This window comes from Microtus ochrogaster, chromosome 15, assembly GCF_000317375.1.
Source record: "Microtus ochrogaster isolate Prairie Vole_2 chromosome 15, MicOch1.0, whole genome shotgun sequence".
Taxonomy (NCBI): Eukaryota; Metazoa; Chordata; class Mammalia; order Rodentia; family Cricetidae; genus Microtus; species Microtus ochrogaster.
This window is the reverse complement of record NC_022017.1, coordinates 30,841,109-30,853,937: the sequence shown is the minus strand read 5'-3', so window position 1 is coordinate 30,853,937 and position 12,829 is coordinate 30,841,109. Positions and strand designations below refer to the sequence as shown.

At 46.9% G+C, this 12,829-nt stretch overlaps 1 protein-coding gene across 1 annotated transcript in view; it reads right to left on the bottom strand.

Annotated features, from left to right (window-relative positions):
• Ago2 (argonaute 2, RISC catalytic component) overlaps positions 1–12,179 on the bottom strand; it is a 40,147-nt gene extending 27,968 nt beyond the window's left edge. The window contains exons 1-3 of the mRNA XM_005354520.3: positions 12,129–12,179; positions 10,769–10,964; positions 1,665–1,785 (exon numbers count right to left, since the gene is read on the bottom strand). Coding sequence (XP_005354577.2) covers positions 1,665–1,785; positions 10,769–10,964; positions 12,129–12,147 — 336 coding nt within the window. The 5' untranslated portion in view covers positions 12,148–12,179. The remainder of the gene's footprint in view (positions 1–1,664; positions 1,786–10,768; positions 10,965–12,128) is intronic.
• Between the last annotated feature and the right edge of the window lie 650 nt (positions 12,180–12,829).

Sequence of the window (12,829 nt, the reverse complement as noted above, 5' to 3'; positions counted from 1 at the left end):
GACTTCAGTCCCAAATTTAGAGTGACCGTATGCAACTTCCATCCCATCTCAAAGTGAGGCCATGGGCTTGGTGGACACAACTCTTCTCTGTCCTAAGGAGTGGCTTTCTTTCCAATGGGCTGGCAGTGATGTGAAGACCAGGGAGAAATGAAGAGTTCTGGAGAGGATTGCTCATTGGGCAGGTAGTAGGATATGGATGCTCGCATGTGTCCATATCAGGTATTACATTCCCCATTGAGCCACTAGGTGGATGCTAAGCTAATGGAGTCAAGGAGAATCCTTTCTTACTACAGATGACAAAAGAAAAAGGTCACAGGAGAAGAAAGGGAAACTCCTGCGCTAGCAGGAAGGCTCCCAAGTTCTCTGGGACCCCAGATGCTCTGTGTGCAGGCTAGTGCAAACAGGCAGTAATCACATACACTATCCTTGCTATCTGCACTACACTGTGGGACCAGAGGAGCACACACAGCCTCCAGCCCTGTGATGCAAACCCACACTGCGTCTGAGACCGAGATGGACCACACACACAGGGAAGTGGGGCTGCCTATCCCAGACCAGCGCTCCAATCTGCCCTGGAGAAGTAGTTGGCTTGGCAAGGGGAAGTGGCTTATGTCACATCGCGTTGCTAAGAAAGGCACACCCACAGCTATTTTCACCCCAGGCTGGGCTGTGTGTCTGCATCTGAGCAGCAGAGACTCCATTCCTCCTTCAAGAGGGCTCTCCTCATGTTCCTCCTAGTGTCTAATTATAAATCTGTACCAACAAAACTGTGAATAAACTCCTTATGCTTTCCTTTCTTATAGAGCTTTAAACAAAAACAAATGTGCAATTTAAACACAAAACCTTAAGATCAATAAATCTCAAATTCACAGCCTGTTAATTTGCCTGGGAGAGGCTGCTCACTCATTCACACCCAGTCCTGGGATTCCCTCCAACTCAGAACCCTACGCCCATCATCCTACCGCAGAGTGGCAGCGACAACCCACGTGCCACTAGTGACTGGGAAAAGCAAGATCAGAACACGACACACAGAGCTATGTAATCATTGGCCCTCTCCCTGCCCTAACATAGTACATTCCTGTCAGCATGGTGACATGGAGCAGAGCCACCAGGTACTGAGACTACCTGGCCCCACTGGGGATACAGACAGGCGCAGATGAACCAAGGATCTTGGTCACTTAGCAACACAGCCATTTTCAGACCTGTAGAAACTGTGCCAGTTCCTTCATTCTCAGATGTGTCAAAGACTGGGCACAAGCTTTATTACTTTTTAAATAAAGCGAAGATAAAGATAAAACTAATAAGGGAAGGTAACCATTTTCTATGGCCACCAGCCTGACTCATCCCCCTCCTCCTCCTCACTGCAGAGGAGGCTGCTGCAGCAGCACATCCTCTTTGTTAGACTGCCAGCCACACACACACACACACACACACACACACACACACAGAGTGTGGTCTGTGGGTTGCACTTGGGAGTATGCTTTACATTTCACCAGCCTCACTGCAAACCTCACACACCATACTCCTCATGATGAAGCCCCACCGAGCAGCTGCCCTGGCTGTCCAGATGAAGTGATTTTACACATTAGAGAAATGAGTAACCTTGGACCAAGTCTGAATCTCACACTACTAGCTGGACTGGGCCCCAGCACTCACAGCCTCACCTTGTCCCTGCCGATTGGAAGGGGCATGGCAGTGTACAGATTCTTCCTTCCATCAAACACTGGCTTCCGGTCCCCGAAGATCTGGGTCTTAAAGTGCTGGACCATGTGCTCCACTATTTCCCTGAAACAGAGAATTCAGCGAAATGTCAATTAAGTGGAAGAGGCGGCATGGGGGCTGGCATCTGTCTGATACAAACTAGCTTTGAAGGCACTTTAGAAAACTACGGTTCCTGACTGTCGTGCAGCTATCCCATCCTGTGGTGGCAACGGAGTGGGGGCATTGAGGTAAAATCAGCCAAGAACCTGAACTGGGCTTATCTCGTTTTCCCGGTCACACAAATGTGGCAAAACATCCAAGTGAATTAACACAGGTCAGATGGTATATGTCACCATCAGCTCAAAGTGCCAGCTACACTGAAGGGTAGCTGTTGGAATTTCTGTCCCAAAGTTGTAGACTGGACACCCATACCTCTGTTGTGAGCCTGAGAGTCCCCCATTATCCACAGACCACATTTTCTGGCACACCCCATTTACAGCAACCACTGGCACAAAGTCCAACCTAATGAGTATAACCGTCAACAAGTTTTTCCAGAAAAGCCCTCACTCCCCCTTGCTCAAGCCAAGCAGAGTAGCTGCAGAGACATCTAGGCGGAAGCCCTGAACCAGACACACCCTGATTCCTGACTTCACCAAGCTGTCACAGTAAGCCCATGGGACCACCTGTGCCCTGTGCCCAAGAACAGCCTGCATGCTGAACACAAGGACAACAGTAGAGGCCACTGGGCCTTATCCTTGTTGATGGGGAACAACTCTCTCACCTCTTGAGAACTACAGGTCACACTGCCATCAGTGTTTTATACGCAAGGACACTGAGGCCTGTCTCTCCTCTATCCTGCTTCCGAAACCCCAGAAACTGCTGGGCAATAACCATGCTGACTGTTAAACTTTTGCTAGAGTTCTGGAAGTTTCTTTAAAAAATAAAACATAAACCACATCCTTCCGTTAATTTATAATTACGCAGGTTTTATGTTACTGCACCGTCGTTTTGACAGACTTATGCCCAGCCCAGTCTTCTCAGAAGGAACAATCCAAGCTTTTACTCATAGACCCGTAACATTTTTAAAAATTGTTCTTGTATTTTGTTTTTTGAAAGAAACATTTTTGTTTTATTTTTAATTACATGCCTTGTGTGTGGGTGTGTGCATGCAAGCGCAGTGCCCATAGAGGCCAGAAGGCTCCCTGGAGCTGGAGCTACGGGTGGTTGTTATTGTTTGATGTGGGTGCTGCGGACTTCACTAAGCCTCCTGCCATGGCCTCCAGTGCTCACTGTGTTTTTACACTGAGTCGGTTGGGACCTGACGTTGTCTTACTATGACCTTAAGAAATATGTCCTTATTACTATGTGCAATGAAACCACCCTGCCTATAAATGCAGATATTATCCAGCCATGACATCTGGGTCAGCCACTGATCACACTCCGGTGTCTCTTACGGTTGACACTCTCTATCCCTTTGAGAGCATCACTTTAAAATACCAGGCCAGGGGGCATGTAATATTTTTACTTTAATATATGTACCCAACTGCCTTCTAAAACCTCTAGAGCAGTCTATACTGCAGGAGGGGCTTAAGGCATGGCCACGAGGAAAGGGACACGATAAGCTGGTGTACAGTTCCCCTGAAGTAACTGCCATTTTGGGCTAGTCTAGCTTTGTCCTCAAGCAACATGGGGCCTAGCTGTCTCCTGAGGGCTGGCCATATGGGACTCTTATTAGGGTGGGCAGGACCGAACTTGAGGGACATAGGTAGCACTGCTGGAGAGTGAGGTACACAGGACTCACCGCAGCGGCATAGCAGTAACAGATCGTGAGCTAACCAAGGTTGGGCCATGCTGGCTTTCACACAGGTGGCTGTGCATGAACAATGGGAAAGGGATGAAGCATGAAATCAGCAGGCAGCTGCCTTCCTGCTGAGTCCACTGCCTCACTGTCCCGCTGCACTGAGCTCTAATCCACGAGGGACGGGAATGGGATCCTGGTGTACACAGCATCACTAGGGGCAAGCACAGAATATTGGCCTGCTTCAAGACGGGAGATCCCACAATCAGGAGAGCACCGTTCCCAACATTACACATCAGAATCCTGAGACTGGACCCACTTAAGGCATACTACAATTAACAGCAAAATGAAAACCATTAAATATTTGCATATTTAACCAGCCAGAAGCTCTCACAATAATTTGCAAGCCTGGTGGGCTGGCTCTGGCCTCAGCCTGTAGCTCCCAGCCCCCTCAGTTGCTAGGTAACTGAACTGACGCAGTTTCTAACCATGGCAACCTAGGCTTCTTACAGACTGACGCTGACAGATCACGTGCCCATCGCCAGCCACGTGCCAGTGCCTGATGCAAGCCTGAGTCACGCCTCCTTTCAGAAAGGGTTTCCTGCATGCCGAGGATGGCATGACAAGAGTCTCATGGGAACCGCAAAACCCAGATAACTACAGTGCCGTTTCCACCCTCTCTCCAGTCTGGAGGGTCTGTGCTACAGCACTGAGGCCCCTAAGTTCCTGTCCCAAGAAGCTAGCAAGCAAACCGATACACCCACTTATCAGTCTTCACTGAGACAAAATAAAAGACCTTGGAAGATCCTCAGCACTGACAGCTGCTCAGCCCAGCTGGGCCTGTGGCTTTTGTGCAGAAAGATCCTTGTCACAGGAGCACATTAACAGGATCTCATCTGATGTCCAGCAGGTCAGATGACAAGGTCCTCTCCCCAGCAGCTGTGACAGGAGAAGGTGCACCAGCAAAGTGGACTTTGACTTTCTTCACCAGGTATCAGCACCCTCAGGGACAACAGTCTGTAACTCAGATTACAGATCTCCCATGATGTACTTGGCTCTGGACTTAGCCTCTTACCTTAAAATGTGCACTGGGAACAGGAAGCAGCTGTTTGGGGATTAGGGTGACTGAGGGATGATGGCATACAGCATCTCAAGGAAAGGACACTCAGCCATGAGTGACAGGGAGGGGCTGTCCACAGCACAAATGCATAGTTTACTGATGGTTTCAACAGCCCGGAAGGAATCTTCAGGGGCCAGGGAAATGGCTCCATCAGTGAAGTGCTGGCCACAGACTGAGGAAGTAAGTTTCAATGACTGTGCTGGAGAAGCCAGGCCTAACTGGCAAGCTTCAGATCCAGTGACAGAACCTGACTCCAAACAAGGGCAGCACAGTAGGAATGACACAAGGTGAGCCTCTGGCTCCCGTACACATCCACTTATGCACGTGCAGGCACCCCCCCAATCTTCAATGAAAAGCAATAAAAAATCACCCCAACTGAAACCAGAGTATTTTGCTTCTTAGATCACAACCCCCTGACCGAAAGCAGATAGATACCTGTGGCCTAGCATGTGCAAAGCAGTGATTCGGAAGAAAAGGGAGAAAGAGGCTTCGAGAAACAAAGACCAGAATTGTCCTACACGACACAAAAAGTCAAGATTCAAGTCCAAGAAACATGAATCCCATGAGAATTACACATGGGCACACTATAGTCAAATAATGGGAAATCAATAATAAAAATAAGAGGGGCTGGGTGGTGGTAGAAGTCCATCCTTTAACCCCAGCACGTGGGAGGCAGAGGCAGGCGGATCTGAGTCTGAAGTCAGCCTGGTCTACAAGGTGAGTTCCAGGAGAGGCAGGGTTACACACAGAAACTGTCTCAAAGACAGAAAGAGGGACTGCTTGTGAGTTCAGATTAAGAGCACTGGCTGCTCTTTAGAATCTGGATTTGATTCCCAACACCCACATGGCAGTTCACGACTGTCTGTTACTCCAGTCCCAGGGGACATGACTCCAGCTCTGGCCTCTGCTGGTACTAGGCATACAGATGGCATGCAAGCACACAGAAAAAACAAAACAAACAACCACAAAAAATACCCATAAATAAATAAAATTAATTTAAGAACATTAAAGAAAAAAGATGACAACATGTGAACTATTCTGACTAGCTTTTATTTTCTTTTTTGAGTATGTCATGGGGAGAGAGACTCTCACTATGTAACCCTGGCTGTTCTGGAAGCTATTATATAGATCAGTGTTGCCTTAAACGAGACATGAACCACCCAGTCTGACCTCAGAAACAGAGGCTGTTCAATTGCTGGAAACCACACAGTGGGAACAGAGAACCAACTCTTCCAAGCTGTGCTCGGAGTTCCACGTGCACACTGTTAAGTAAGACACATACTCCATCTCTCACACACACGGGAAATAAATAAATGTAATAAAACATTTAAATTAAAAGCTGGGTTCACAAAATGACTCAGTGGATAAAGGTGCCTCCTGGCAAGCCTTATGATTCTGAGCATCAGCCTTGAAAACTACATAAAGATTCAATTCTATGGTTGGGTGGTGGCGGCACGTGCCTTTAAACAGGAGACAGAGGCTGGAGGATCTATCTCCACAGAGTTCAAGGCCAGCCCTGTCTACAGAGCAGGCTCCAGGACAGCTAATGCTACAGAGAGACTCCGTCTCAAAAAAAAAACCAACATCAAAAACCCAAAACAACTCTTCATATATGAGGCCTCAAAATGGGAGTCATTTCCCTGGTCCTGGCCTCCCAGTGCTAAGATTCCAAGTGTGAGCCACCACACTTAGTGACTTAGTGTAAATCACTAAGTAGAATTATCAAATATAAAAGGAGGCATTTCCTAATTATAGAAGAATCAGTTTGTGGTATAATGGCATATGCCTTTAATCCCAGCACTCAGGTTGAGGCAGGCGGATCTCAGCAAATTCCAGGCCAACCTGGTCTATAATACAGAGAGTTTCATGCCAGTCAAGGTTACATAGTGAAAATTCTGTCACAAAAAAACCAAAAAACCAAACCAAAACAAAAAAAACTATGCAAGTTTAGGGCCAGGGAAATGGTTTAGGGGGTGGAGGTGCTTGCTGCTGCATCTGACAACCTAAGTTCTATCTCTAGATCCCACAAAGTGAAGGAGAGATCCAGCTTCCAAAACTTAACCTCTGAGTATGCGTGCTCATGCGTGTGTGTGTGTGTGCACGCAAAAACAAAAAGGTACAATAATTATAGACAGTAACTATTAACAGGGCTTTAGAATACATAAAGCACAAACAATCAGAAAATACTTCTGGAAAAAGAAGCAAGTCCATATCTTATTTGTACAAGAAAAATAAAAGACTGTAAATGACTGGGCTACAATTATCAACCACCTCCTCCCAAGAGCAAAGCACAGCTGCCTCCACCATGGGGAATGCTTCTCGGGACTGGGCAGCATGCACGCCTACAAGTGAGACCGACTCAGGGAAGGTTCTATGCAAAGAAGCTGCAGAAGAAAGCAGCTGGCACCGACCATGTGAGCAGAGACTGAGCGGGGGAAAGGATGGGGATCAAAAAAACAGAAGCGGGGAGGGTCAACAAAGCAAAATACTTTTTCTGGGCAAAGAACTGGAGACACTGCAACCCCTGAACAAACCTGATTGGGAGAAAACACAGAAATGTAAAACACTTAGGCTGAATGGGGCTCCATACAGGACCCATAAACACTAAAGAATACATAGAACTTGGCATGTTGGTGTACGCCTTTGATCCCAGCACTTGGGAGACGGAGGCAGAAGCATGCAGATCTCTTTTAAGTTTCAGACCAACCTAGTCTATACAAAAGCCTGTTTAAAAGAAAAAAAAAGTCACTCGCACACCCACGCCCTCACCACATACTATGAACAACTCTCTGCTGGAAAATTCAGTAACTCAGATGACATGTGTAGACTACTTGAAAAGACCAACTCCCCAAGTATGCACAAAATGAAACAGAAAAGGGTGTTCTAATACTGAGGGAAAAACTAAGCTGAAGAAAACAATTCCTACAAACACTGTTAATGGCCCAAACTAGCCCATTTCAATGACATTCAGGAGGTACTTAATGGTACAATTACAGAAATCATATTTTTTTTCTTCCAATCTATGTGTGAGGTCGTGTGTGGAGATTAGAAGGCACCTTCTACCTTGAGACAGGTCCTTTTGCCTAATAGGCCAGGCTAGCCTCTCCTGTCTCCTCCCACCTCATCACAGGAGCACTGGAATTATAGCCACAGATACCCTTCCAGCTTCGTGTGGGCTCTGGGGATTCAAACTCAAGTCCTTGCATTTGCCCGACAAGTGCTTTACTGAGCAATTTATCTCCCCGGTCCTGTGTCTTTGCTCTTACAGTATACAAAGAAGGAACAGTTTAGATTGCAACTTTCTGAATTAGATGCTACATAAAAATAGAACATGGCGCACGCCTTTAATCCCAGCACTCGGGAGGCAGAGGCAGGTGGATCTCTGTGAGTTCGAGACCACCCTTGTCTACAGAGCTCGTTCCGCTTAATCTCGTATGGCGTTCTCTGCTTGAAAAAAAAAAAAAAAAAAAAAAAAAATAGAACAAAAGACAATTACAGATCTTCATTCCACAGAAACAAATTCAAACCAGTCCTATATAGAAAGAAAACATCATGATTCTCAGGCACAGCTCATTTTTTAGAAGCCACAACTCATGCTAATATGAAAAAAAGAGACAAGATATGACCAACAACCGACTCTTCAGCTGACTGTAGGAGACTCTCTCTGCGAATCCTCTAATAGCACACCCTAAAGATGAAGAACTGACTACTTCCCAATTAACATCAGGAACAGGACAAGGGTGGTCTCTGTAGTGCCTATGCTCAATATCCAGCTGGGTTTCCTCACTCTGCAGTAAGGAAAGAAATAAGATGTATTGCACACTGGAAAGAAAGAAGTCAAACAATCCTTATTAAAAACCATGCTAAAGTTGGGGCTACAGAGATGGCTCAGTGTTAAGAACACTTGTTGTTCTTGCAGAGGATCAGATTTGGGTTCCCAGACCCACATGGTAACTCCCAACTACTTGTTACTCAAGTTCCAGGGGATCTTATTCCTTCTGGTCTTCATGGATACCACAAAACACATGGTACAAATACAGTATACATAGGCAAACATTCAAATTCATAAAAATTGTTAAATTAACTAACGCTCACATAAAATTCATCCTTCAAAGTGTATAATTCAATGATTTGGTGAGTTGTAATTTTGACCTCCACCCCCCAGTTTAAGTTTGATGCATGTCCATCGTCCCCAAATCAGCCTCTGTGCTCTTTGGCTGCCACTCATCTGAATCTGGAAAATAACATTTTAGGATGCTACTTACAAAAGCAAAGAATATAACACTTTAGATTCAAAACAGTAATAATTTAGAATTTCAAAGGACTTTCTGGTTAAAAGGCAATTGGCTTTTCCCTGCTTAATATTCTCTTGCTTATTATTCTCTTTGGTCATTGTTTAAAGCAAACATCTAGCTTTGGAAAAACAAACTAGGAGAAGGCAGCAGTATGAAATTTCAGCCTAGAGTTAAGACTGAGCACTGGCTAGCATGTGCACCATAAACAAGACAAGCTGATGAATTATTGGCCTAGTGAGAGACCAAAGCAGGCACCAAAACAGCCACACGCATGGCTGACTGACCCTTCCTTTCAAAGGCGACGTGATAAATAGACAGGAACTGAAAAGTCTCTTCAATAACAAACCTCACGCTACACACAAAAACCAATTCAGAATGGGGCACAGATCTGAACACAAAAGCCCAAACTGTAAATCTTCCAAAGAAAACAGGATCTTTATGACCTTTGTTGCCACAGACTTTGGAGAGAGGACACCTGTAATTTCTGAAAGTTTATAAACCGGACTTTAATAAAAAAACTTGGAAATTTTATTCATTAAAAGGCACTAATTAAAAAACTCTAATATGAAAAGAAAACAGATTTGAGACTGGATAATATTGCCAGATCATGCAGAGGCAAAGGACACCCTATGAATTAAGACAACAGGACAGAAGGTATCGGCAGCCTGTGAGGAAGGGGGAAGATGTTCATCAACTGTTACCAGGGGATGAGTAACGCCACGGGAGCAGCCAGCACATCAAGGAGAGAATCAGCAATGGCTCAAATGCTGACAAGGTGTGGATAAACCAGCCAGCTCTCCTGACTCGCTGATGGAAACCGAACCTCGCACCTGCCTGGGACAAGCGTGATAGACACCCAGGTAGTGAAACTCATTCCTGCCCCGGCAATTATGGGGAAAGGAAAGCCCATATCCATTCAAAACAGGAAGACAGGAAAGAAGGGAGTATTGAGTATTTCTCTCATGAGAGCTTCATTCCTAACAGCAGCCAAAAAAAAAAAAAAACACCCAAGTGTTAACAGGAAGATGAAAGGGTAAATTATCAAATATTCAGTGAGGGCTAGGAGATGGCTTGGTGGATAAAATGTTTGCCACACAAGCATGAGAACTACAGTTCAGAACCATGCAGATGCCAGCTAGTCAGGGCAGCCACTGGTGGAGAAAGGGAAGTTCCAGAGCAAGCTAGACTAGTAACAGAGAGCTGTGGATTAAATGCCAGACCTTACCTCCATGAGTAAAGTAAAGAGTCAAGGAAGCTGCTCAACCTCAGGCCTAAACATACACATGTATACAATGGACATGTACCTGCCCCACACATACAGACATGCAGCTCAATGCTATACTCAACGCTAAAATAACTACTACAACAAACAGAAAAACGCAGGTGAATCTCAAAAGACAATGCTGAGCTGGGCAGTGGTAGTGCACGCCTTTAATCCCAGCACTTGGGAGTCAAGAGGCAGGCGCATCTCTGTGAGTGAGGCCAGCTGGGTCTAAAAGAGCTAGTTGGACAGACTGCAAAGCTACAGAAAAACCCTGTCTCAGAAAAAAAACGGGGGGGGGGGTAGCAAAAGACAATGCTGGGCCACAGAAATGAGATGCAATGACTAAGATACCTTGTTGGCAGGCTTCTGTGGTCAGGGAATAATGAAAGCTGACAAAGTTGGAGCCATGTGGCTTGAGGGCAGGCCTCAACTGGAAGAAGGCATGGATGAAGTCCTGTTCAAACATCTGGAGCAGGACACACAGTGTGGGAGCACACTGCACTCAGGTTACGACTACCCGGGAGAGTGTCAGAAGACACACAGGACTGAGGAGCATCTAGTCAGTCAGGGAAGCAGAGGGGCAGGATTACCTGTTCACTCTCCTTGGGCATTTCTCTGGTTTGATGTCCAATTCGTAGTGATAGATGTCAATTTTGGGGATGTCCATTTCAAAGAAATTGGCCTGTAGTTTGATTGTTCTCCCGGAGGTGCCGAAGTCCGGCCGAGGTGGAGGCTTGAAGGCATATCCTTGGATAGGTGACGCTGACGGAGCAGGAGACGCAAGAACTGGAAAACAGTGGGGAGACACCAGACATCAGGGACTCCAACACGTTCATCAGAATCATGGCGCACAGCCCGGACTTCCCACACCTCTCTTGCTTTCCGTCCTCATTACAGAGGTCCTTACCCACCGGGGGCAGGCAACAGGGCAGTGTATCTGCCTGGTCAGTGACTATGCCAAACCCTTCCCCACCAAGGTCCTCTCCCTGTTTTCCCAGATCACTAGGAAGTTAGGTTTTTTCTGCTGGGGACTTCCACCTCTCACCCAAGGCTCAGAGAAAGTTCACACTGTGGCCACAGCTAGACCCCCCCCCTTCCATAACCATTTTCTTGTTCAAATGTCCTATTTCTTTTTTCTTTTTAGTTCTTCGAGACAGGGTTTCTCTGTAGCTTTGGAGCATGTCCCTCTTGTAGACCAGGCTGGCCTAGAACTCACAGAGATCCACCTGCTTCTGCCTCCCGAGTGCTGGGATTAAAGGCGTGCGCCACCACCGCCCGGCTCAAATGTCCTATTTCAAGAGGTAAGCAGCCTGCAATCCTTGACAGTCACTGGGAATAAGCATGCGACCAAAACAGTACAGCGAGCCTTTCTTATTGTATTAGGGTGCTTTCTGCAAGGAAGGTAAAGTGCCGCTGAGCAGAGTTGTGCCATCTGGAAGCAGTCAGTCTCTCCTATACACTACAGTGACTTCAGAGGTGACACATTTACGGCTTTGAAAACAGTCACCCCTCCACCAGCCCCCTCTTATGATCCTGACATGTTGGGGGCAGGCTGAGGACCAGGGGCACAAGAAAAACTACTCTCAAGCAGTGTCTGGCTTTTTTGGGTGAGCGTCACCCAGCAGGAGGAAATTGGTTTGCTCAGCAGGACGCGGCCATCCTTCCTCCACAGACCTGGACCAGGACACAGAACATCCAGGTGAGCTCCACAAACCTGCCCCTTCCCTTCCTTCAGATCAAAGGAAGACTGAACAACAGCGTGTGCTCCCTGCCTTCACGTAGTCGCCTCTGGTCCAAGAGGAAACTAAGGACACAGCATCAGTTCAACCGGTCAGGAAGCTCACACTCATTACACGGGAGTCTTGGGTGGGCAGACCGCAGCCTACAAAGGCAATCTAAGGAGCAAAGAACCCAGGGTCCCCCCTCCTGTCACAGCTGATGCGTCCTCACCTAGTCTTGGCCAAAGCATGTGTTTACAGAGGTCTACTTCTCAGATCTCCTGAAAGCCCCTCCCCTTTGCACCATGGGAACTGAGGAGCATCATCAACCAACTGGGCCTACAGAATAAAAGGAATGGAGAAACAAAGTGTGTTTTCACAAGATGCTTTTCCCATTACTTCTGGAAACAATGAAAATGCAGCCACTTAGAAAAGCCATGTAGAATATAAAAATTACATCTGGCTATACAAGTCCTCTGGCCTAGATGTCTTCCCGAGTACTGTGATCCCTCTTCGGAGAGTCTAGTTCCTGGGAGACACCCGAAGCCTATTTTTATCACTGCTGGGAGTCCCATGTGCACACTGCCAAACAAGAAGGAGGATCAGACCTGAAGCTCTGGAGAGGAGATGGGTCTGTGTGAACACAGAGCTCCCTTGAGAAAGGAGCGGGAAAACAGCTAAGCTCGTGTGGTGCAGGCTCGGGGTCTGACAACTAACGCAGAGATGGAAGACAGAAGAGGCAAGAAGGCGGCACCCCCTCCCCACACACACCCTCTCACTCCTCCCGTCTGGAAAAGAAGGAAAGACTCCCTGCTGTGCTGGCCACGCCCTCTCTCCAGCCTCTAGGCAGTCAGTCCCCAGCTGCCTTTTCCTCCAACTCCAGGCAACATTGGGGAACACACACAACACACACACACAATACTCTGGCAACCA